The 27,531-nt window shown below is 40.5% G+C and overlaps 1 protein-coding gene across 4 annotated transcripts; it reads left to right on the top strand.

Moving 5' to 3' along the window:
* Positions 1-2,014: 2,014 nt before the first annotated feature.
* On the top strand, positions 2,015-7,572 carry LOC121984467 (probable potassium transporter 11). 4 transcript variants are annotated; one of them, XM_042537403.1, is made up of 10 exons: positions 2,015-2,765; positions 3,305-3,530; positions 4,109-4,354; positions 4,749-4,799; positions 4,942-5,202; positions 5,311-5,363; positions 5,438-5,552; positions 5,669-5,760; positions 5,843-5,887; positions 6,023-6,185. In XM_042537403.1, exons 1-10 carry the CDS (start codon positions 2,646-2,648, stop codon positions 6,035-6,037), a joined length of 1,224 nt encoding a protein of 407 aa, XP_042393337.1. In that variant the 5' UTR covers positions 2,015-2,645; the 3' UTR covers positions 6,038-6,185. The 4 variants fall into 4 exon arrangements, with proteins under 4 accessions (XP_042393337.1, XP_042393336.1, XP_042393335.1 ...); XM_042537402.1 differs by having other exon boundaries at positions 2,017-2,765; positions 5,633-5,760; XM_042537401.1 differs by having other exon boundaries at positions 2,018-2,765; positions 5,669-5,887; positions 6,023-7,572.
* Positions 7,573-27,531: the final 19,959 nt, after the last annotated feature.

Genomic DNA, 27,531 nt, shown 5'->3' with positions numbered 1-27,531 from the left:
ACTTAATTAGTGTACATGGATTCCATTTCGAATCTCATGGCCTCTATCCATTTCTCAGAATCTAGGCCCTGTACAGCTTCTTGATAAGATGTAGGCTTGTTGAGACCAACTAGCATTATATCACCGTTGTCATATAAGAGAAAAGAATATCTCTCAAGTTGATGACGGGTCCTATCAGATCTGCATAGAGCTTGTGCTACTTGAATAGGTTGTTGCTCCACAACTTCTTGTGGTGTAACAAAATCATGATCCATAACATCTTGTGGTTCCTGTTTAGTTTTCATCAAGGTATCAGTGCTAGTTTGTGTATCTTGAATTTCTTCAAGATTGACTTTACTCCCACTAGTTTTTCTAGAAACAAATCTCCTTTCTAGAAAGACATCAGTTCTGGCAACAAACACTTTGCCTTGTGTGGGATTACAAAAGTAATATCCCTTTGTTTCTTTGGGATATCCTATAAAATAGTACTTGTCTAATTTGAGTCCTAGTTTATCTGAGACTTGTCGTCAAACGTAAGCCTCACAACCCTAAATCTTCATGAAAGAAATTTTGGGACTCTTCCCAATCCATATCGTATATGGTGTCTTTATGATGACCTTAGATGAATGTGGTTAAGTGTGAAAGCGGTCATCTCTAGAGCATGTCCCCAGAAGGAAGTAGGAAGATCTATTTGACTCATCATCGATCGTACCATATCTAATAAAGTACGATTTTTTTCCTTTCCAACTAGAGAGGCGCTCTCCATTACTTGTGCTCGGTAATCTAGCTAACAAAATGAAAGTCCGACCTTGAAGAAGGTCTATGTCGTGCCAAACCCAACACAAGTATCCCCGATTTTGTGATCTCATCCCTGTGAGGAACTCTTCATCTCCACCGTGTAGTACCTACGACAACAACATCCTGAACAGTAATAAGAGAGCATTGGTTGGAGTCCTTGCTCTAGATAGGGTAGTCCAGACTTTGGTAGTGAGGCCGAAGCTTCATCAGAGGTCGCCTCTTTCTTTCTCAACGAGTTTGTGCTCCCACAACCTCTCCACCTCCACTGCCGTCACCGACAGTGGAGTTTCCAGTATGCCTCCCTCGACGGGGGAGGGCTCATCCCTCCCCTACCGGAGAGGCTACTTCCTCCAACCGCTATCGACTAGAGTTCATTAATGAGAGCCCTCCTCCCCCTATTCCTATTGGCTCATCTCTAGATAGAAGGGAGAGCTTCTCTCTAAATGAGTGGTAGGGGAGGATGACTATTAACTGAATGAGAAAATATTTCATATTCTCTTATACTATAATCGCTATCTCATAATTTCTATACATTATAATAGTTAGTCAAAACTATTATAATAGTATTGGAAGTAAGAATATTCTTAAAATAAAATATTCAGAAGATGCTCTTTTGATTTTTTTTTTATTTTCTCATATTGCAATAGCTATCTCATAACATCTATATATTGTAATAGCTAGTCATAACTATTATAATATTGGGAAAGTAAGAATATTTTTGAAATAAAATATTTAGAAGGATGCTCTTTTGATTTTTTTTAAAGATGCCTTTAGTTTATATACTGTGAGATTAACTAAGATGGATGGTAAGTAGATGATATTTTTTCCTAATAAGTGAAGGGCTGAATCCCGGACTAGTGAGATGTATAACTCATCCCCATCTGTATTATCTCTTATTTATCATGATTTATCTCTTTTGATCATCTTAAGACATATTAATGGGGCGCTGGGCGGAGCATAATAGACTTTTGCCCGATGAATAACAATCTCGCAGTCAAACGCCTTGATATCATGCGACCTGTACACTATGTGATGATATCTTTGTAGATATTTATATTTTTGATATTTGTAAGTACACATGACATTTGTCTGGGGAATATTTGCTACATCGTGTACTCCAACTGGTAGGAGTAGAAAACAAAAAGCAAAAATAATAATAATAAATATAAAAAAATTTGTTGCACAATATCTACTTATGTAGTACATAGATTCCACGTTAGTCACGGGAAGAATTAAAATATCACATAAGTCCCATCTTTTCTTCCTGTCTGGCGATATAACTTTGGAGAGGTCCTAGCCAACGGCGGAGGAATCCCTCTCCGCCTCTCTCTCTCTCTCTTCCCTCGAGTCCCCACCACACTGCGCCGACTTTATCCTTCCTCGATCCCAAATCCGTCCAATTTCGAGCACCTGGGGCTTGCCAATACTTCGCCTTTTGCTCCATCGACCCCTCTCCGGTCGTCGCCGCCTCTCGCGTGTACGTTCTTCGTCCTCTTTTAAGGAGCTGGCTGCCAAGCTTGGCTTTGGACACGTTCCGGAGAGGAATCTTTGAAATTGGTTTCCGTTTTGATGCGGAAATTGTATTTCGTTGGGGGAAGTTGATGAGCGCTGAGCTCTGTTGATTTCACCACTTGGTTGCTGAGTTATAGCAGTATTTGAGGGGAGTGATCCGGTAAAAGCTTCCTTGGGCACCTCAATTGGAGCTCGAGTGAGGAAAGTGCTCTCTTTTCTTAATTTGCTTCGTATGTTTTTCTGCGGTTCCGTTGTTAGCTGGATTCGGAGATTGAGGTCCTGGTTTTGGTACGCATCTTAGTTGAAATCATAAAGACCAGGAAACTGAGTTGTTTTGAAGAAAGTAGTGGTGTTTCATGGCATCTGTCTCTGAAGATGAAGAGAGTAACAAGGGCAGCATGTGGGAATTGGATCAGAGTCTTGATCAACCTATGGATGAAGAGGCTGGCAGGATTAGGAATATGTACAAAGAAAAGGTATGCTTTAAGTTTAAATTGATCCGAATTTTCATGCCTTACGGAGGACTGGTTTCATCTGAAAATATGCACTTATGTATTTCTATACCATTTCTATGGAGATATGCTATAGCAAGTAATTATTCGTAATATTCTGTCATATACCATGTTTAAAATGTATGGAATCGCTTACCCAAGTGCTTCAGTTTATTTATTTATTTATTTATTTTTCCTTCAGCTTTGAGAATTTATTGTTCTGTTGAATTTGATCAGCTTTTGGGCAAATTCTGTTTGAAGAAAGAAAGATGGGCAACGTCCCAATGTACAATAACTTTCTCATCTTTCTTCTGTTAACGTTATTGAGAGATTGACAATTTTCTCTGAAAGTGGGAAAAAGCAGAGTACTCTCTTTTCCTTGCCTTTGTTTTAGAAAAGGGACAAAATGATCTAGATTCATAGCATCTGTAGCTGTTCTTGGTTACTAGTTTTCTTGATTTTATTAAGTTCGTTCTCTTAATTTTATCATTCTAATAGGCTTATATGATATATTTTTTGTGCAGAAATCCTCTGTTATTTTGGTAACACGACTTGCATTTCAGAGTCTTGGGATTGTATTTGGAGATTTGGGAACATCCCCGCTTTATGTGTTCTATAATACTTTCCCTCATGGTATTGATGATCCAGAAGATGTAATTGGAGCTCTTTCTTTGATCATATATACACTCACATTAATACCCCTTCTTAAATATGTTCTCATAGTACTGAGAGCAAATGATAATGGTCAAGGTAAGCTATTTCTCAATCTTATAGTATGAAATTTCTATATGAATTAGCAAGAGTTGCATTTTTTTTTTTTTTTATGAATTGTTGGCATAGGTCCTGCAAGCATATGTTCATCAAAATGCAAACATCACCTTAAATAAACAAATACTAGTCTCATGAGGGGCTCTTTAAAGTGGATGTTCATAACTCCGTAAATTCTGTGTGTGTTCTTGGGCCGTTTCCCATCTCTATTCCTGATATTACACTTCTATTTTGTTGGTGACTGACTTCAAATCATAGACAGTTGACCCTCCTTTCAGAAGCTTTAGTCCACTTGTAAGCTTTGTATGAAAACTTGTCTTCCTTTATAACTGTTATGCCATGTAAGATGCAGAATTGTCTTACATTGGCAGGATTTAATTGCCAATGTAAAGTCCACCATTGATTTTTGAACTATGCTATCCTGAAATGCTATTTCACCTCAAAGAATGCATATGAAAAAAGGAATGTTGGGATTTGTTACTATGCTTTAGTAACTCAGTGCTTTGAGTGGCCTTTGTATATCTTTAGTAACTACAAAAAAAATTTGTTTTCACATGCAGGTGGTACCTTTGCACTTTATTCATTGCTTTGCCGGCATGCAAAAGTTCATACCATTCCAAACCAACATAGGACTGATGAACAACTTACAACTTACAGTCGTCATACATTTGAGGAGAACACACTAGCTGCAAAAGTCAAGAGATGGTTAGAGTCTCATAGATATAAAAAAAACACTCTCCTTATTCTTGTCCTTGTTGGGACATGTATGGCAATTGGTGATGGGATTCTCACACCTGTCATCTCAGGTGAGCTATTTCAAGATCACATTTTCTAATGCCAAAATATTTTTCCCGATTCATTTGCTACTAAAACAACTATTTGTCAAATTATTTATTCCTACTTGTCTTCTTATCACTTGATGCAATGATCTTCTACCTCTTCACATATTTTGCCAAGTCCCTTTAGCTGCTCATAATTTCCTATTGAAAAGCAGGCTTCTCTTTTTTCCTTTTTTTTTGTCTTTGCACATGAAACAACACCTGTTCACTATGTGCATCTTCTGGGTGTTTTTAGAAAGATAATGATGTTTCAGGTCACAAGGTCCAGTAGCTCTCTCCTAAATGCAAATAAAAGTAGAACACTGAAAGGGCATTTTGTTACAACATATGGAATCTAATGTGTACCATGTTTTTGTTGCAGTTCTATCTGCCTCAGGCGGCATAAAGGTTAACCATCCAAAATTGAGCAATGGTAAATTGCAACCTTGAGATTTTCAAAAGGTTCACAAAGGATCTCTGTATAACTTAGTTGTTTAGGTTAATCCATTGAGTTTCTTTTTTTTTACTGCCAAAACATTGCACATGCACATAATGTTTTCTTCCCTATGTTTCAGATGTCGTTGTTCTAGTTGCGGTCATCATATTGATTGGGTTGTTTAGTATGCAACATTTGGGTACTGATAGAGTTGGTTGGCTTTTTGCTCCTGTTGTGCTCGTCTGGTTTTTGTTTATTGGGAGTATTGGTGCTCTGAACATATGGAAGTATGATTCCTCAGTCCTGAAGGCTTTCAATCCTGTTTACATCTTTCGATATTTTAGGCGAGGGAAACGTGACAGTTGGATATCACTAGGAGGGGTTTTTCTCAGTATAACAGGTTGCTTCTATTGATATTCACATATGATACATGGTGCTAGATAGTATATACTTTCTTATGTTATTTCGAATACAATTATTAACTTCTCTGCCTGATTTTGTTCTGCAGGAACAGAAGCGTTATTTGCTGACCTGTCTCATTTCCCTGTACTAGCTATTCAGGTTAATAGGATTCTATGATAATCATGGCCAATATTTCTCAATACCTTTTGTACTGATATCATATTTCCTTGCAGATAGCTTTTACTACAATTGTGTTTCCTTGTCTTCTTTTGGCATACATCGGGCAAGCTGCATATCTTGTTGGCAACAGAGACCATGTTTCTGATGCATTCTACCGAGCAATTCCAGGTTTGTTGACCTTCAATATACCATTCTCTTATCTTCTCTTTTATTTCAGGTGACCATTGTGACATGTTTTGTTTTTATAGATAGTATTTATTGGCCCATGTTTATTGTGGCAACAGCAGCGGCAATCATTGCTAGTCAAGCTACCATATCTGCAACATTTTCAATAATCAAACAAGCTCTTGCGCTGGGTTGCTTTCCGAAAGTCAAGGTTGTGCACACATCTAAGAAGTTTCTTGGTCACATATATATTCCAGATATCAATTGGGTTCTTATGATTGCATGTATAGCAGTTACTGCTGGATTCAAAAACCAAAGTCAGATTGGAAATGCATATGGTAAGTTTGCTCAAACTTTGATTAATGTTCAGCTTCTTACTGGATTCAAAGGTCATCGTTGCCTGTTGGATTCACAAATCAAGGTGGGATATCATTTACTTGAACATTGAGAACTTTCTTTCTCATCGATATCAGGAACTGCAGTTGTGATAGTTATGGTGGTGACAACATTCCTTATGATCCCGATCATGTTGTTGGTCTGGCGAAGCCATTGGCTCCTAGTCTGTATCTTCACTGCTCTGTCTTTGTTGGTGGAGCTTCCTTACTTATCTGCTGTGCTGTTTAAGATAGGTCAAGGCGGTTGGGTACCTCTTGCTATTGCCGCAACATTTCTCATAATAATGTACGTTTGGCATTATGGCACAGTCAAACAATACGAATTCGAGTCACATAGTAAAGTGTCTATGGCCTGGATACTAGGTCTCGGGCCAAGCCTTAGGTTAGTCCGTGTTCCCGGAATAGGTTTTGTGTACACTGAGCTAGCAAGTGGCGTGCCACGCATTTTTTCCCATTTCATCACCAACCTTCCTGCTATCCATTCGGTGGTTGTTTTTGTTTGTATCAAGTACCTCCCAGTCTACACTGTGCCAACTGAAGAGCGGTTCCTTGTGAAAAGGATTGGGCTGAAAAATTTCCATATGTTTCGCTGTGTTGCAAGATATGGATACAAAGATCTCCACAAGAAGGATGATGACTTTGAAAAGATGTTGTTCGATAGCCTCTCTCTCTTTGTTCGACTAGAAAGCATGATGGAAGGATACACAGATTCAGAGTACAGCCTGCCTACACAGCAGACGGGAATGTCACTAACTGACATAACGACCATGGAGAACAGCAATGAGAGGCCGCTTTCTTCTAATGTGGATATCAGCTATGCATCTTCTTATGATCTTATCCATCCTGCTCAATCTCAGGGAAGTAGCCTGTTGAGGTCGTCAGGTCAGACAAGTGGTGCGACTGATAACGAATTGGCATTCCTGAACAAATGCAAGGAGGCAGGGGTGGTGCACATTCTTGGAAATACAATTGTCAAAGCTCGTCGAGAGTCTACGCTTATAAAGAAGATTGCCATTGATTACATATATGCTCTTCTCCGGAGGATCTGCAGGGAGGACAGTGTGATTTTCAATGTTCCTCATGAAAGCCTGTTGAATGTTGGACAGATGGTTTATATATAATTCCGTGTCTATGTTCTAAGTCGAGGGTTTTCATTAGAACTAATTCTGCGAATGACTCGAGCAATTCTGATAGCATGCAAGGGAACGCTGAGTCAGTAAAGATAATGGAAGTGCCTAGAACTTGGATCATGCTTATAGTTTCTCTGCCTTGTAAACCTTGATTGTTGGTGCCATTATTGCAAACCTTATCTATGCACCAGGAAGCTGGAATTGGCTGCAGATCAATCTTTGTTCAGTTCTTATTTCTAGTTTTCTTATTGAAAATCAAAATATGAAACGATTTTGGAATTCCGCAGCTCTTGAAGAAAAAGAAATGTATGAGAAAAATTGCCTAGAGTTGCACCTTCGCTCAAGTGTCTTTAAGTTGGTCTTTGATGAGAAGTGCTTTAGAAAGAAGAGCGTATTCATGATAAAGTCTTCTCATCATTGATGTGTTTTAGAACTTATTCAAATGTAAGCAAAATGGGATTAAAGAAGGCAGGTGTATACGATATTAGTTTTGTTAAATCCTGAGTCCCAAAGTATTTGTTGAGCAAAGTTTAGTTGGCTCATGTTGAATAGGTCTTTTCATTTTCTGTTGTGTTAGGCAGAGTTTTGTGATAAACTACACAATCAATCATTGTATATGTTTCTATTTCGAAAGAAAATTTATATTTACTAATAATTTTTTTTTTAAAAAATAAAGAACAAAGATACCAGAACATCGCACTTTGTTGAGGTGAAGGTGTGGTCCGGTTTGCATACAAGGGAGCAAACGTCAAGGAGAGTTGAAATGATTCATCAAAGCTCTTTCTTAACTCAGTCCCAGTGGAATGATATAAGTCTTGGGAATAAAATCAAATCCCACTTTAATCTAATTAGATCATACTATTAATATGTTAATTTAATTAAATCTTATACTTATTAGATTAACAGTTAATCTAATAGTTATTTAGTTTTTCAAATAAATCCAAATCAAATAAAACTTACGTTATTAGATAATATTTTAGTAGATAAGATTTGACCATGTTATTAAATAAAGTCTTATCAGATAAGACTTTATCACATATTATAAAATCTTATTAGATAAGATTTTATCAGTTGGGTGCGCATGGTTTCGTGGCCGAGAGGTCCAAGGTTCGATACTCAAGGTGTCATTACCTGGAGTTAGCTCCCTGGCCATGCACTTTCAACTATGTACTTACATTTACCTCCCTCTATATCCATGAGATCGACTCTAGGGGGCCGTTGATGTGGCAATTTCATATTTTTTATTAGATAAGACTTGTCCATAGGGTGTAGCGCATGATATCTTTGACGTAATAGCTAGGGATCGATTCTCAGGAACTGACGACCTAAGATGTACCCTACTATGTTCCTAACGTTTATGTACCTACATTTATCTTCCTTCATATCAGTGGAGCCGACACTAAGGGGTCATTAAGGTAGTGGATTTACCTTTTTTTATTAAATAAGACTTGGTCACATTTTAAAAAGTCTTATTAGATAAGACTTAGCGGCGGTGAACTGATCTTATCTGACAAGATAATCCTAAGGGTGCGTTTGGTTTGGGGTTATTCTTGATAACCTTGGTTATCCATCCAAGGTTATCAACAAAAACCTTGTTTGGTTTAGGTATTCGATGATTCCCGAGTAATGTTCCATGCCCGACACGTCAGTAAAAGGTCATGCAGCCTGGAATCGGAAAACCTCATAAAACTAAGGTTTTTCTTGATTCCGAAGTTAACAAATTTTTTATACCAAAAATACCCTCCGATAAGAAAAAACATGGAAAAAAGAGAAAAAATGTAAAAAAATGTTTAAAAAATTTTAAAATTTTTAAAAATAAATATTTTTAAAAATATTTTTTTTTAAAAAAATATAAATTTTAAAAATAAAAAATTTAAATTTTAAAAATTAAAATTTTTAAAAAATTAAATTTTTTTAAAAAAATTTTAAAAAAAAAAAATTTAAAAATTAAATAAATAAAAAAAAGTAAATTTTAAAAAATGTAAAAAAATAAAAAAAATATGAATATGAATAATATAAAAAATATAAAAACATTAAAAAAATAAAAAAAAAAACACATAAAAAAGTAAAAAAAAATATACAAGAAAAAGAAAAGTAAAAAAAACATAAAAAATAAATAATAATAATAATATTATGTATAGTTGATTTTGTAACTGAGGATAATACGGTAAAATATTAAACTAAGATATTCATTAAAACCTTCAAACAAACAAGTTTTTGTTGCATTACCTAGGTTGAACCAAACAACATTTGGTTATGTTTTATTCCCCATAACTTTGGTTATGTGATTACCTGGTAATCACATAACCAAGGTTATACATGATAACTTGAACCAAACGCACCCTAAAAGTTAAGGTTTTATCTTAACTTATATATATGTATGGTAGCTATCACTCTAAGCATGTGATTTTGAGAGACTCCAATTGTGCTCATGAAATGGGCAATAGTTGTGCTTGTGTGGATACAACTAGAGGCATGAACATACTGATCGTGCTCAGATCGGCCTAACTCTCTAAATTCGTAACTATTTTACGCATCAAGAGATAAAATCCTGTACCAACGATGTAATTAGAACTTCTTACCCATATATCATAGTTAGACATTTTAAATGATTTGAAAATAATTCTATATTTCATTTACAGTGTTGTAGTTATTTTGAAACATATGAATTCAAAACTAGGTTTTAAATTGATACACAATTAAATGTTTTTAAGGTTTTTGAGTATTTATCAAAACTTCAAAAATAGATTGACTTTTCATGAAAATATATTTTTCCTAGTTAGAGGATATTAAAAGAAATATGTTTTCAAAATTTCATGATTTTTTGAATTTTTAAAAATTTTCTATGTATTTCTAAAGTTGGCTTTAGAAAGTTAAAATTCAGATAGCATTGTACCAGTCGACTACATCAGTTACCAATTGATTGGTAGCTGATTTCCAGCACTTTCAGAAGTTGATTTTGGGTAACTTAGTCCATATTTGATGCCATGGTATGCATGATTGTTTGGCACAATCATTTTTATGGAGTCAAAGGGGGAGAAATGGGAAAAGTTTAAGTTAGAAACTTATATTTCCACATATTTGTGTAAATAACTTGAAAATTAAATTGATAGAGCATATGTTAAGGGGGAGCTTGGATTTACATTTCATGTTTACATTTTCCTTATAGTTTCAAGTTGTTATTTGTTTCTAACTTAAACATATTACCACACATCAAAAAGGGAGAGATTGTTGGTGCAATTGACCTAGGTTGATCGGGCACGATCATTGTTTTGATGTGTATGTCAAAGAGTTTAAATTAGACTTTCATATGTGTTTGATATGTGTTTAAGTCATACAGGACTTGGTGAAACACATGAGTAACTTAGTGCGGCCAAGTTGTGGGAAAAGCTCATCCTAGGGCTCGGGTCCTTAAGACGGTGAAGGATGGTACATCTGAGAGATTGCCGGATGAGGGGCAACAAAGTGGAGCCAAGAGAAGTGGAATTCAAGGCAATGTGAAGGATGGCATGGAGAGGAGCTGTGGGCTTGAGTGCATCTTTGGAACGAAGGCCAAGGAAGAGGGCTTCAAGGGTGACTTTGGAAAGGATGAGTGTGAGTGAATGTAAGGTATCAGTCGATTGGTACTGAGACCAGTCAACTAGTCTAAATTCACGAGAGCATAGAATCATTCTATGCCTGATGGTTGCAAAGATCAATCAACTGGTAGAAAGCCGTTAGCAGAATCTCGGATTTTGCAGAGTGCCTTAGTTGTGTCCAATGGCTATACCAGTCGACTGATGCATAGACCACTCGGCTGGTGCCAAGATGAGTTGACTTTATGTTTAACTCTCTCCTCTTATGTAATGAGAGCTTTAGGGCATGAAGGAGGTTACTGATGCTCATTGAATAACTCTTAAATTCTTGCCCAAAGCTCCCAAAGTCTACACTCTTTGGTTGTGCTAGCAACCCACCAAGGATATTTCGGCCAAAGAAGAAGAATAGGAAAAGGAGGAAGCTCAATGGACACAACAAGTTTTCATCTATGAAAATTCCATTCATAATTCATATTTATATCCATCTAATAAATACCAAACGATTTTGCCCTTTGGTCTTCTTCTCTTCACTCCAATGGTGTCACGCCCCCAGAAGAGTCCCTGTCCAAGAAAATTTCGGCAGCATCTCCCCTGTACGGCGGACAATCAAAATTTTCTACAAGCACTAAATACTCAGCCACAGGCGGCTGGAATAATAACAGTAATGAAAATCAATCACCACGCAGTTTATATATATATATTCAGCCTCTGGCTGACACAACCACGCAGTAATAATACTCTGACTCGAAATCAACCCTACTCAACTACACTCGTAAAGCCCAAAATCCGATTTTTTTCTTACCTCTTCTGCCGTTCAGGCAGGCATGTAGTAGAGTAAATCCAAATCATACGAAAAGTTCATCCAACGGAAAGATTCCATACAATATCCATATGTAAGTCCAAAACAAAACTAAAATAAAGTCTGATAGCGAAAAGCTAAAATGAAACAACTCAAAAACCAGCAGCGGAGTAGCACTACGTGTAGTGGGGACTAGCGACTGGAACTCCCTCCTGACAGCATCAACCTGAAAATAATGGAGGCGGGGTGAGTCCAACACTCAGCAGGTACAGTTGATATGCAAAGTAAAGAAATAACACCTAACACTAATCATGCGTACAGTCTCCTGATATAAGAAAGATATAAATATGCATCTGAAGTAAACAGGAGAATGCTGTACTAACCAGGTCCTGAGTATAAGGTCAAACAGTCCGAGGGATAAGGAAATCCTGTATGCATGTCAAACATAGGTATCCAAACAATATGCAGCATATAAATGCAGCAAACACAAACACAAGCAATAAATGCATCATGCATATGATGCCAATGATGCGTCCTGGTCACCCCTGACGCCAGTCGATCATCTCACACACATAGTGAGGCCGAGTGGGTAGGGCTGTGACAACCGTGCACTCTGTCGTCACTACTCCTGATGAGTGACCGAGTGGACGGGATGCTGTCGGAGTACACCTATCCTCCTACCCCAAATCATAGATGGGGGAGCGCAATGCTCTCAACTCCCGGTACACGATGACGGGGAGGAATCCCTGCCGGATAACACGTTGTGTCACACTACCCATGAGCGGACCAACGGTGCCTAACAGAGTCCCTGCTGCAACACACTCAGCCTGAATCGACCACTAACCCATGAGTGGTGGTGTGTGCAAATCCATGTAACTGGCGATGTGCTCAACAATAATGGAGCGGACTATCGCACAGCATGCAATCATGCAAATGATGCATGGCAATAACCATATAAACATCCTGACCTAATCCATATATATAGAAAAGTGCACCCTAGGTCAACGAATCATATCGAATCAAAGGTACACAGAAGGTATAAAACCTAGGTCCTGAACATGGTCAAGCATGGCATATCACTACCCCTATAAGCATATATAAACAGGTAAAATATACCTGAGATGCAAAACCAATCAATCAATCAAGCATGTAAGATTTGGGTAGTGATTAACCGAAAACAGATAAGAAACACAATTAACGCAGCATGTTAATTTAATTACTAAGCATATCAAATGACATAAGTCAAAAGTACCCGCCTCCAATAGAAATGTCCAATTATGACTCCGAGATACTCGTCTCGCGTCAAGATCCTGTATTACCAATTGCATATATTTTTATTTAGCTACATTATCATAAATAGCTAAATAACTCTCTAACCCTAAATTAGAGCAAATCTCTGATCAACACATAAACCCAAATTCATTCATACATCATAAATCAAAATTACTACTCCTTACCTCAATCAACTATTGTAGATGTCGAAATAAAACCAGCTACTGGAAACAAGGATGAGTTGCTTGATCAAGAACACCACAAACAACAACCTTTCAGCCACTGCCCAACAACTCAATTGATCCAAGGTTGGATAAAAATTAAAGATTACAAATCCAAACAACAATCTAACCTTACCTCTTCCTCACAGTCCCTCTTTTGATGATCCTCTGCCAAGACCGTTGCTACTGGCAACCAGGTGAATCGCTGGACCAAAGCACACCACAAGCAAACCGGATCAAAAATAAAAATCCTTGCACCTACTAAATTTCCAACCAAACAAAACCTCACCGTGGACTTGATCAATGGCAAAGAGCACTAGGGCACAACACAGTGGAGGAGGCCGACACAAAGGAGATCGGCAAAGGCTCAACTGCTAGGGCTGAGGAAAGCTTCGGCCTCTGTGGTCGGCGTCGGCTCTATGGTCGGCGTCGGCTCTGTGGTGGCGGCAGAGGAGAGGAGAAGAGAAGAACTCGGCCGGCGGCAGCGTCGGGTACGCACGGCTAGGGCACTGGTGGCCGGTGCTAGGGCTGTGGAAGAGGGGGAAACGAACGGTGCTCGGCGTCAGCGCCGGTGGGCAGAGAGCAGGCGGTCAGGCGGCGGTGCTAGGGCTCCGGCAATGAACCGGCTGCCGGCGCTCGGGAAGAAGAAACCGCCGGCGTCGGGCGCGAGAGAAGAAGAAAGGAACGGCTTAGGGCTCGGCACAGTAACGAGGGAATAAAAATATAAATAAGGAAAAAGAAAAGGAATTAAATATATAAACATTTCCTCACTTAAATGGGGTAGCCTAAACAGGCTTTTCCGGACCCCGTTTTTATCCCCGTCAACTCGTCCGTACGAGCTCCGAAAAATTCCCGAAAAATTTCCAAAAATTCCAAAAAATTCCCTTATTAATATTTATCATTTTTTCGGTATTTTACATTCTCCCCCACTAATAAAAATTTGGTCCCCAAATTTCAGTATCTACCATCAGCAAGTACTAATAACAGATAATAATAATAAATGCTGAACGGTAAATAAACACACATACCTCAAGTGAAAAGATGGGGATATCGAGCTCGGATAGTGTCCTCGAGCTCCCAAGTAGCCTCCTCGTCCGAATGATGCTGCCATCCGACTTTAACCAGCCGGACGGTCTTGTTCCGCAACTGACGCTCCTTCCGGTCGAGAATCCGTACCGGAACCTCCTCATAGGTAATGTCAGGCTGAACTGGAACCAGCACATGCGTCGGGTCGGGCACGTATCTCCTCAGCATGGATACGTGAAATACATCGTGAACGCCTGACAGGGACGGTGGTAGTGCCAGTCGGTAAGCTACTGCTCCGATCCTCTCCAAGATCTCGAAAGGACCAATATACCGCGGAGCTAGCTTACCTCTGAGGCCAAATCTCTTCACCCCTTTCGTGGGTGAAACTCGCAGAAATACATGGTCACCAACAGAGAACTCTAATGGTCTGCGTCTCCGATCAGCATAACTCTTCTGGCGATCCTGCGCCTCTGACATCCTCCGTCTGATAGTACGGACCAACTCTGCATCCTGCTGAACTCTATGAGGTCCCAACAACTGGGCCTCTCCAACCTCATCCCAAAGGACGGGTGTCCGACAAGGTCTACCATACAACGCCTCAAACGGTGCCATCTGGATAGCCGAATGAAAGCTGTTGTTGTAGGCAAACTCTACCAACGGCAGATGGTCCTCCCAACTGCCTCCGAAATCCATAACACATGACCTCAGCAGGTCCTCTAAAGTCTGAATGGTCCGCTCTGACTGTCCATCTGTCTGTGGATGGAAAGCTGTACTGAAACGGAGCTGTGTGCCCAAGGCCTGCTGCAGACTCTGCCAGAAACGAGACGTGAACCGTGGATCTCTATCCGAAATGATACTCAATGGAACACCATGTAGTCTGATAATCTCTCGGCAATACAGATCTGCCAATCGATCCAGGGAATCAGTCCTCCGAATCGCTAAGAAGTGCGCTGATTTGGTTAATCGATCAACGATTACCCAAATCGCGTCATGGCCTCGTTGTGTCCTCGGCAACCCTACCACAAAGTCCATGGTAATGTGATCCCACTTCCACTCAGGAATAGGAATCCGCTGAAGTAATCCTGCAGGTCTCTGGTGTTCAGCCTTCACCTGCTGACAAACAAGACATCTAGCTACGAAATCCGCGATGTCTTTCTTCATACCGTTCCACCAATAGGAACGTCTCAAGTCTCGATACATACGGGTCCCACCTGGATGGATCGCAAATCGAGAACGGTGTGCCTCCTGAAGTAGCTCCTGTAAGACCGGATGAGACTGAGGTACACATAATCTGCCTCGGAAGTATATGATACCCTCCTCGTCTCGTGTAAACTCGGTCTGCTGCCCGGAAGCTATCTGACTGCTAATAAACTGCAAATGCTGATCACTGGCCTGTGCCTCTCGGATCCTCGTCCTGATCGACGACTGAGCAACCATGGTAACAAGAATACCCTGCTCTGTCGGTCCCTGCTCCTCAAGATCTAACTCCGAGAAACTCTGAATCAAGTCCGTGACTGAAGTCCGGTGGCAAGCCAAAGTCCCTCTGGACTTCCTGCTGAGTGCATCTGCAACCACATTAGCTTTCCCCGGGTGGTAGCTAATGGTACAATCGTAGTCCTTCAGGAACTCCATCCATCTCCTCTGTCGGAGATTAAGCTCCTTCTGAGTGAATGTATTTGAGACTCTTATGATCAGTGAGAATCTCAAATGTGATACCGTATAAATGATGACGCCAAAGCTTCAAAGCAAAGATGATGGCAGCTAACTCCAGGTCATGAACTGGATAGTTCTTCTCATGCTCCTTCAGCTGACGAGAAGCATAAGAGACTACTCTGCCGTGCTGCATCAGAACAGCACCCAAACCCTGTAGAGATGCGTCGGTGTAAAGTACAAATCCATCCTCTCCAGAAGGTAAAACCAAAACTAGAGCCGACACTAATCTCCGCTTTAGCTCCTGAAAGCTGGTCTCGCAATCCTCGGACCACATGAACTTCACGCCTTTCCTGGTAAGGCGTGTCAACGGCATAGCAATACGCGAGAAACTCTCGATAAAACGTCGGTAATATCCGGCCAATCCTAAGCTGGATCTCTGATCGACTTGGTGCTCCCAACCGGTGTGACCTCGATCTTCGAGGATCAATGAAATACCTCTGCTGAAACCACGTGTCCAAGAAAACCAAGCGAGGATAACCGAATGCACACTTGCTGAACTTGGCGTCTGCCTAAGAATCTCAAGACTATCGAAGATCTTGTGCATGCTCCTCCTCGGAATGCGAGTAGACCAATATGTCATCAATGAAAGCGATAACAAATGATCCGGATACTCCAGAAAGATGCGGTTCATCAAGTCCATAAACACCGCTGGAGCATTGGTAAGCCCAAATGGCATTACCAAAACTCATAATGGTCGGAATGTGACAAGTCGTCTGATATCGAATCTCACCTGATGATATCCGGATCGCGGATCAATCTTAGAATACACCGATGTACCTCTGGCTGATCAAACAAATCCTCAATCCGTGGTAATGGATATTTATTTACGACGGTTCAATTGTCTGTAGTCAATACATAACCTCATGGTGCCGTCTTTCTTCTTGACAAAAGAACTGGAGAACCCCATGGTGAAACACTAGGGCGAATGAATCCCCTATCTAAGCTCCTGGAGTTGAACCTTCAGCTCGTTCAACTCTTTCGGTGCCATACGATCACGGAGCTTTCGATGTCGTGCGGTTCGGAATCACCAATAGCGAACTCCAGCGCCTTCGAGGCAAACACGCGCTCCTGAAATACATCGGTACTCGGACAGCAGGCGTCGGAGGCTGCGAACTACTCATCCTCGATCGATCAACGATAACGAAAACCATGACAACCGCGTGAGACCTGCGCTGAATCGCTGAAATAATCGAGATGCTGCTCGATGCGGTGAAACTCCACGAGGTTGGTTCGGGCCGGGTGACCACCCTCGTCGCAATCAACGGTAGCATGATATATTGACCAATCCATGCCAAGTATGACATCAAACTCGACCATCTCCAATACTAGAAGATCTACAGTAAGTATCATGTTGCCAAAATCTAACGGGCAACCTCGATCTCCTGGACGTCTAAAGTATCACCCGACGGTAGGGAGACAATCAATCGCCGCAACCTAACAATGGGTAATCTACCAATCTCCGCATAAAGGTACGGGACATAAAGAATCGAACTATCAATGAAATATATCAAAAGAATGCATAAATAGAAATCGTCTTGCGGAAAAGCGGATCCGTCGGCCCGAGCATCCTCTCGTAATCGCATGAACACGACCGATCTCGGAGGAGGTGGTAATCTTTGCCCGCTGCTTGGCGAAACAAGGCGGACTATGTGCTAGATAAGGCCGAGAGGATGGTGGCGATCTGCGTGGTGGGAATCCGGAGTCTGATTCGGTCGGATAATAAGGTCCTGAGCAAAACTACGGGTTTCTGGAAGCTGAGTACTCTGTCCAAGCATGCCAAATCCTGCGGAGGGAGCGCTCCCGCGTGAAGATTGGGCTTCGCCCTCCTCGATCGACTAGACTGCCCCTCGACTGACCCTCCTGCTGAGCCTTCACCGGTGACAATCTCGGCCTCTGGTGCCCGGCGGTTGCAATAAAAGCAACCGATCGTCAGAGCAAGCTGGGTGAGGTGATCTGGATCCACATCCGAAACAATGAGTATCACGGAAGGTGGTTGCGGTTCTGCTGAGAAAACCGGAACGCCTCTGAAGAAGACCGCCTGATTTACGAGGCCTACGAGGCGCCCGGAAGAACTCGGACTGCTCGCGACTACTCCGAGGCCGCCCTCCGCTCGAGTCTGCTGGACTGCGATGTCGACCCGATGCTTTCTCTGTCCGGATATCTTTGCCGAGCTAACTCTATCATCAAAGCTCGATTCAATGCATCGAGTAAGATGTAATCCCTAATCCGCAAGTCGTACATGCAGATAACCATCAATCCTATAAAGCTGCATCATGCGAGTTACGTCCTCCATGACTAACTCGGACAAAACCGAGCCAACCGGAGGAATTACATATACTCGGTCCGGCGGTTATTCCGCCTCGGACTCATAAAATCATCGTGAGACATCGATAGGGCAGTGGAAAGCGGCTCTCAAAAGCCTCTGAACTGGTCCATGTGACGTTCGCTCACCAATAATAGAATCTTGAGTAACCCACGGGCATTAGCTTCATCCAGTAAATGGTACTCTGCTTTCTCCCACTCCGAGCAAGCCATATAGAAGAAAGTTCGCCTCCATAGTCTCTATCCATGACAGAGCCATACTCGGATCGAGATCTCGCGGAAAATAGTGAAGCGAGTCTTCATCGACTCGGCGGTCTGGAATCCTAGCTCGGCGACAATATCGATGGTGTGCAGAGGCTCGGAAACACTAGGCGATACTACAGGTGGTGCGGAATAAACCGGAGGAGGAACTCCGGTCTTCTTTGTATATCTGGGAGCATAAGCCGTCGGTACCGCACTGGGAACAAAAGTGGTGGCAATGCAGTACGAAAAAGGTACGGATGTGGGCAGCTCAGAGCACTTTGGGGTACAAAGCATGCCCTTGGTATAGGATACATGAGATCCAAGTGGTGGTGGCATCTTGAACGCGTAGTCGCTGAGCGGATGCCTGCACCCAATGGTACTCTGATGGTAAGCGGGGTAGGCGTGGATACCGGTGTGGCCAAAATAGGTATCTCTATAGGAGCTATCGGGTTTGAGGCCCGATGCTCGCATCTGAGTGCATCACGGTGGCGGGCTCACTATGGGCATCTCGGCATATCAGAGATCCGTGGTCCTCACGTGGTCGTCCAGACCACGTCTCGCGGTAGATCGTCTCATATCTGTTAAATTAAATTACAGATATCAATACCAATATAACAACCATAAAATAACAACATACCTATTTGCCGTCTGGAGATGTTCCGTCTGTCCAGTCCCCAATTTGACCTCAAAATTCCGAACGAGATAAATCACCGAAAATCCACATAAATCCGAAACCCGCTGCGCCTCTGGTCCTCAAATATCACCACGTCTCACAAGGATACGATCCGCGACAAAAATAAAATTGTACATTTATCGATCCTATATTCCACAAGGGAATATACATGTAATCTAAATTGAACAAAATGTAAAACAACAACAATAATATTGTCACGCCCCCGGAAGAGTCCATGTCCGAGAAAATTTCGACAGCATCTCCCCTGTATGGCGGACAATCAAAATTTTCTACAAGCACTAAATACTCAGCCACAGGCGGCTGGAATAATAACAGTATATATATATAAAATAAACAACATAATAATACTCGACTCGAAATCAACCCTACTCAACTACACTCGTAAAGCCCAAATCCGATTTTTCTTACCTCTTCTGCCGTTCAGGCAGGCATGTAGTAGAGTAAATCCAAATCATACGAAAAGTTCATCCAACGGAAAGATTCCATACAATATCCATATGTAAGTCCAAAACAAAACTAAAATAAAGTCTGATAGCGAAAGCTAAAATGAAACAACTCAAAAACCAACGGCGGAGTAGCACTACGTGCAGTGGGGACTAGCGACTGGAACTCCCTCCTGACAGCATCAACCTGAAAATAACAACAATGGAGGCGGGGTGAGTCAACAGGTGCAGTTGATATGCAAAGTAAAGAAATAACACCTAACACTAATCATGCGTCTCCTGATATAAGAAAGATATAAATATGCATCTGAAGTAAGCAGGAGAATCTCTGTACTAACCAGTCCTGAGTATAAGGTCAAGCAGTCCGAGGGATAGGAATCCTGTATGCATGTCAAACATAGGTATCCAAACAATATGCAGCATATAAATGCTGCAAACACAAACACAAGCAATAAATGCATCATGCATATGATGCCAATGATCGTCCTGGTCACCCCGACGCCATCGATCATCTCGCACACATAGTGAGGCCGAGTGGGTAGAGCTGTGACAACCGTGCACTCTGTCGTCACTACTGATGAGTGACCGAGTGGACGGGATGCTGTCGGAGTACACCTATCCTCCTACCCCAAATCATAGATGGGGGCGCTCAACTCCCGGTACTCAAAGGCGGGGAGGAATCCCTGTGTCACACTACCCATGGCGGACCAACGGTGCCTAACAGTCCCTGCACACACTCGGCTGAATCAACCACTAACCCATGGTGGTGGTGTGTGCAGATCCATGTGGCGATGTGCTCAACAATAATGGAGCGGACTCATAGCATGCAATCATGCAAATGATGCATGGCAATAACCATATAAACATCCTGACCTAATCCATATATATAGAAAAGTGCACCCTAGGTCAACGAATCATATCGAATCAAAGGTACACAGAAGGTATAAAACCTAGGTCCTGAACATGGTCAAGCATGGCATATCACTACCCCTATAAGCATATATAAACAGGTAAAATATACCTGAGATGCAAAACCAATCAATCAATCAAGCATGTAAGATTTGGGTAGTGATTAACCGAAAACAGATAAGAAACACAATTAATGCAGCATGTTAATTTAATTACTAAGCATATCAAATGACATAAGTCAAAAGTACCCGCCTCCAATAGAAATGTCCAATTCTGACTCCGAGATACTCGTCTCGCGTCAAGATCCTGTATTACCAATTGCATATATTTTTATTTAGCTACATTATCATAAATAGCTAAATAACTCTCTAACCCTAAATTAGAGCAAATCTCTGATCAACACATAAACCCAAATTCATTCATACATCATAAATCAAAATTACTACTCCTTACCTCAATCAACTATTGTAGATGTCGAAATAAAACCAGCTACTGGAAACAAGGATGAGTTGCTTGATCAAGAACACCACAAACAACAACCTTTCAGCCACTGCCCAACAACTCAATTGATCCAAGGTTGGATAAAAATTAAAGATTACAAATCCAAACAACAATCTAACCTTACCTCTTCCTCACAGTCCCTCTTTTGATGATCCTCTGCTAAGACCGTTGCTACTGGCAACCAGGTGAATCGCTGGACCAAAGCACACCACAAGCAAACCGGATCAAAAATAAAAATCCTTGCACCTACTAAATTTCCAACCAAACAAAACCTCACCGTGGACTTGATCAATGGCAAAGAGCACTAGGGCACAACACAGTGGAGGAGGCCGACACAAAGGAGATCGGCAAAGGCTCAACTGCTAGGGCTGAGGAAAGCTTCGGACTCTGTGGTCGGCGTCGGCTCTATGGTCGGCGTCGGCTCTGTGGTGGCGGCAGAGGAGAGGAGAAGAGAAGAACTCGGCCGGCGGCAGCGTCGGGTACGCACGGCTAGGGCACTGGTGGCCGGTGGGCAGAGAGCAGGCGGTCAGGCGGCGGTGCTAGGGCTCCGGCAATGAACCGGCTGCCGGCGCTCGGGAAGAAGAAACCGCCGGCGTCGGGCGCGAGAGAAGAAGAAAGGAACGGCTTAGGGCTCGGCACAGTAACGAGGGAATAAAAATATAAATAAGGAAAAAGAAAAGGAATTAAATATATAAACATTTCCTCACTTAAATCGGGTAGCCTAAACAGGCTTTTCCGGACCCCGTTTTTATCCCCGTCAACTCGTCCGTACGAGCTCCGAAAAATTTCCGAAAAATTTCCAAAAATTCCAAAAAATTCCCTTATTAATATTTATCATTTTTTCGGTATTTTACAAATGGTTCAAAATTGATCATTTAATCCAATGGTTCAAAATTGACCATTCATCTTCCTTAATGAATTTGAGTTCACCCAATCAGTCTAACTCATTAATCCTTATTAATCTGAATTGACTCCATGAGTCTAATTCATTGCATGATTGACTCTTAGGGCTAATACTAACAATCTCCCACTAATATTAGTGCCAATGACTGAGATATCAAGGTTGAGTCTAACCTAATAGTCTCTTGTTTCATCATATGTTAGTCAAACTAAATATGAACCCATCTCTAATTTAACTTGTTCTTTATGTGTGACCTAATAGGTTTTCGCAACATTAGAAATGTATCTAAATTAATATTTGTGATACATAAGTAATGAGTGACATCTAGCAATGCATCATTGCTACCCAAGTGATGAGAAAGTCAAGATCCGACTTAATTTATCCGTGTCCATTATCTTGTATGACTCAATCCCTCTATCCTTGATATCTAGATTGATCAATGAGGCATAGACCGTATAATCCTCTTATCAATCTTTGTATTTCTTGATCTCTAAGTAGACACACTCAAAATAAATAAGCTCAATATCTCATATTGACTCATTTGAGCATGACCATGTTTTTTTTTGTGCCCTTGATAAGCTCAATATCTCATATTGACCATATAATAGATATCACTTCTATTATATAGAAGGGATAAATCTCATCTACATCATTCACATCCCTTCACATAACTCATTGCATACCCAATGATCAACTTTATAGTCCATCCTATTACAAGTGACATTTGACAATACCAAAGTACATAACACCTTATGTACGGAACAGTAATAACTTCAGGTCTAAGGACTATTCATACTAATAGTCATATGAGAATGTTTATGACACTCATATAATGATCCATAAAATATTCTCATGGTGAGTCAATTCAATACATATTCTCTAATATATACCTATGTATCAAGTGATATCTCATATCCATGACTTATGAGATTAAGTCATCCGTTGACCTACATGCTAGTCTCAACACATTAAAATTATCCTTATATATTAATGTTTGATTAGGAATAGTTAAGAGTAGTATTCTATGTATATCTAGAATATCCTACTATAAATTCAACCAATTGATATATTACAGACTAGAACCTACTACCCTAGGACATTATTATATTTATTCATTTGGCACTGAACTGAAATTAATATAATAACAAACTTTTCCTTTTATTAATAATGAAATATGATACAATAATACCATATCAATTATCTCATAATTGGTACTAGGGATAATACTAATAATCTCCCATTATCACTAGTGTCAATCACTGAGATATCTAATACCCATTGACCTAGTACGACCATCATGCTTTCTCTATGCCAAAACCTTGGTCAAGGGATCCATAGTGTTAGCATCGGTCGATACTCTTCACATCTTCACATCTCCTCTATCGATGATCTCTCGAATGAGATGGAATCATAGTAGTATGTGTTTGAATTGTTGATCAGAGCGAGATTCCTTAGCCTGTGTAATAACTCCATTGTTATCACAATAGAGCCTCTTTTGCTGCAGCTAAAGCAGCAATGTACTCGACCTTTGTTGTAAAATCAGCGACTGTGTCTTGCTTTAAACTCTTTTACCTCACAACACCACCATTTAAGCAAAATACATACCCTACTATAATCTGAAGTCATCCTTGTTAGTTTGGAAGCTAGCATCGGTGTAACCCTTTACAGCAAGCTCTTCATCGCCTCCAAAGATTAAAAAATAATCTTGAATTCTTCTTAAGTACTTAAGAATATTCTTGATAGATGTCTAGTGACCTTTACCTGGATCTGACTGGTATCTGCTCGTCATGCTTAATGCATATGAGACATCTGGACAAGTACAAAACATGACATACATGATAGACCTTATAGAATATGTATAAGGAATCTGATCCATGCGGTCCCTTTTTTCCTTAGAAGATGGCCATTGAGTCTTCGAAAGACTCACACCATGTGATATCGACAGGAATCCCTTCTTGGAATTTGTAAAATGATTAAGCACCTTGTCAATATATGTATGCTGACTTAAACCAATCAATCTCTTAAACCAATCTCTATAGATCTTGATGCCTAAAATGTAGGCTGCTTCACCTAAGTCCTTCATTGAGAAACAATTCCCAAGCCACTCCTTCACTAACTGAAGAGTAGGGATATCATTTCCAATGAGAAGTATGTTATCTACAAATAATATGAGAAAGATGATTGTGCTCCCACTAACCATCTTGCAGATACAAGGTTCATCTTCATTCTTGATGAAACCAAACTCATTAATTGCATCATCAAATAGAAGATTCCAGCTTCTAGAAGCTTGTTTTAATCCATAAATAGAATGTTGCAACTTACATACCTTTCCAGCATGCTCTAGATCGACAAAACCCTTAGGTCGTGTCATGTACACATTATTGGGTAGATTTCCATTAAGAAATATAATTTTGACATTTATCTGCCAAATCTTATAATCATAGTAAGTTGCAATAATAAGTATGATCCTAATAGACTTGAGCATCGCAACTGGTGAAAAAGTTTCATCATAGTCTATACCATGAATCTGCTTAAATCCTTTAGCTACCAATATAGGTATGTAAAAGACCATCCATGTCAATCTTCAACTTGAAGACCCACTTACACCCAATGGATTTGACACTTTAGGAGGATCAACAAAAGTCCATACTTGGTTAGTATACATGGATTCCATTTCGGATCTCATGACTTCCAGCTATTTCTCAGAATCTAGGCCTTGTACAACTTCTTGATAAGATGTAGGCTCATTGAGACCAATAAGCTCTACATCACCATGGTCAGATAAGAGAAAAAATATCTCTCAGGCTGACGACGGGTTCTATCATATCTGGATAAAGCTTATGCTATTTGAACAAGTTGGTGCTCCACAACTTCTTGCGGTGTAACAAAATCACGATCCACAACATCTTGTAGTACCTATTCAGTTTCTATCAAGGTGTCAGTGCAAGTTTGTGCATCTTGAATTTCTTCAAGATTGACTTTACTCCCACTAGGTTTTTTAGAAATAAACTCCCCTTCTAGAAAGACACCAGTTCTAACAACAACCACTTTACCTTGTGTGGGATTATAAAAGTAATATCCCATTATTTATTTGATATCCTACAAAATAGCACTTGTCTCATTTGGGTCCTAGCTTATTTGAGACTTATCGTCAAATGTAAGTCTCACATCCCTAAATCTTCATGAAAGACATCTTGGGACTCTTCCCAATCCATATCGTATATGGTGTCTTTATGACGACCTTAGATGAAACGCGGTTAAGTGTTAAAGTAACCGTCTCTAGAGCATATCCCCAGAAGGAAGTAGGAAGATCTGTTTGACTCATCATTAATCGTACCATATCTAATAAAATATGATTTTTCCTTTCTAATACACCATTCCATTGTGGCGTTCTAAGTAGAGTGAGTTGAGATGTGATGTCACTGTTGGATCGAGAAGCGCTAGAGGGGGAGGGGGTGAATAGCGCTCGTGGCAATTTCGCTCGTAGCAGATTCGTAAAACTATCGAGTTAAAGCAGCAGAAAATAACAACACACACAAAGACCCAAGTGTTTTTACTTGTTCGGAGACTTGGCCGACTCCTACTCCAAGGCCCATGCTCGTTGAGCGTTTACTTTGGCAATCACTATAATCGCGTAAAAAGGTACAAGTATGAAATAAGTACAACAGAAATTTGAGCAATACCGACAACAAAAATTACAGAAATCGGAGTGCCAGGTTGTCGGGGACTTGTCATAGCTCGACCAGAATGTCTTGTTAGCAGCACGTTGTAGATGGATCGCTTGGCAATTGATTGTACAAGGAGCTACTCGAAGTCCTCTTTTATACAGTGCTGGAGGCGCCTCCAATACCATCCAAGGCGCCTCCAGGCCTCCGAGTCAACCGCGTGGATCACTGCTGAACTTGTCGCACCTTATCAGCTTGAAGGCGCCTCCATGGCCGTCCAAGGCGCCTCCAATCCCTGGTCCAAGGCGCCTCCAGCTCCGTCCAAGGCGCCTCCAGCCCTCGATCGCAGCCGGCTCCTGCTTTGTACCCGAGGCGCCTCCAAGCTCCATGGAGGCATAAGGTTTGTTTTTTGTACCTGTAAGATGCGTTAGTCCCAAAACAACAGCATACCCTGAAAGACAATGTTAGTACACATAAAATATAGTAGAAACAATAATTGAAAGTCTCCGGACTGTCCTGGTCTGACTTCAGATTTTCGACCGGAAACCCTAGGTCGACCCGATGCCTACTGTTCCCTCTACAGGGAACACGCCCTCACCTACTCCCCTCAGGAGAGATTACCTGTTGCCAGCCCGATCCTCCAGACTGACTGGACTTTTTGCCTAGGGTTACCACCCCCTAGGACCTAGGGTTACCACCCCTAGGGTTTTTCTCCACCTAGGGTTACCGCCCCCTAGGACCTAGGGTTACCACACCCTAGGGGTTTCCTCCACCTAGGGTTACCGCGCCCTAGGGTTTTCCTCCACCTAGGGTTACCACCCCCTAGGACCTAAGGTTACCCCCCCTTAGGCTTTTCCTCCACCTTGGGTTGCCGCCCCCTAGGACCTAAGGTTACCACCCCTTAGGATTTTCCACCTGCCTAACCGCAGTTAGGACTTTCCTGAAACCTCATTCAAGCATGTTAGAAAACAAGTAATCTCATCTTTGAATCCCTTTTCTATTATCAAAACTTGGGTTCGATCGTCGGATGCTTCCCGCACCAACAATCTCCCCCTTTTTGTTTATGGCAACCAAAATTCAAAGTTAAGTAAAAAGAAAAGACAGTGATAGCACAAGTATGAATTTAGCAAAAGCATAAATTCATCACACGCATAAATAAGCACATATAAAGCTCCCCCTAAATAGAAGCTTACAAAAACTCCCCCTTAATAAAAGCTTTCCCTTTTTCTTAAAATTTTTTATTTGAATTTCCTTATACTCTCCCCCTTTACCATATATCAAAATAAAAGGAGAGTAAATAAGAAAGTGAGATATAAAGGCCCTTAGCTAAATTTTTTTTTTTTGATATTTAGCTTAAATTTTGAAGTGATACTTTGGTAAATTTTGAAAAGACTTTTGAAAAAACTTAGTTAGATTCGAAAGGCTTTATTGAAAAAAATTTCGTTAAATTCTTAAAGCCTTTTAAAAGATATTAATTTCAAAAAGCTTTTTGAATAATATTAAGTTAAATTTTGAAAAGCTTCTAAAAAGTTAGGTAAATTTGAGAAACTTTTGTAAAATGCTTAAATAGAACTTTTTAGAAAACTGAGTTTGAAGGAATTTTATAAACAATGCTTAATTAAATTCAAAAAGTCTTTTGAGACAAATATTTAACTTAGTTAATTTTGAAAAAGGCTATAGAAGTCACTTAGCTAAATTTGAAAAGAAGCTTTAGAGAATTCTGGCACACATACTAACTACAAATAAAATATCGGGTCGACTTGCAGTTAAGTATAGTAGACTACCTATGGCACTTCTATAATATTTTAAGTCAACTGGTTTTCCATTGGGGTCATCATCTAGAATTGTATTTACTGCCATAGGTATTTTTATTTCTTTTGTGTTTTCCATTCCGATTTTTTTAAGTAATTCTTTAGTGTATTTTTGTTGATAAATGTAGTTTCCTTCATTTATTTGTTTGATTTGTAATCCTAAGAAATAGGTCAATTTTCCTACTAGGCTCATTTCAAATTCTTGTTCCATTAGATTAGTAAATTCTTCTAAAAAATCTAAGTTGGTTGAACCAAAGATTATATCATCTACATATATTTGTGCAATAAATATGTCTTTATTTAATGATTTAACAAACAAGGTTGGGTCAATTTGACCCTGGTTAAACCCTTTGGATGTTAAG

This window comes from Zingiber officinale, chromosome 5B, assembly GCF_018446385.1.
Source record: "Zingiber officinale cultivar Zhangliang chromosome 5B, Zo_v1.1, whole genome shotgun sequence".
Lineage (NCBI taxonomy): Eukaryota > Viridiplantae > Streptophyta > Magnoliopsida > Zingiberales > Zingiberaceae > Zingiber > Zingiber officinale.
This window is presented reverse-complemented; position numbering and strand designations above follow the sequence as displayed.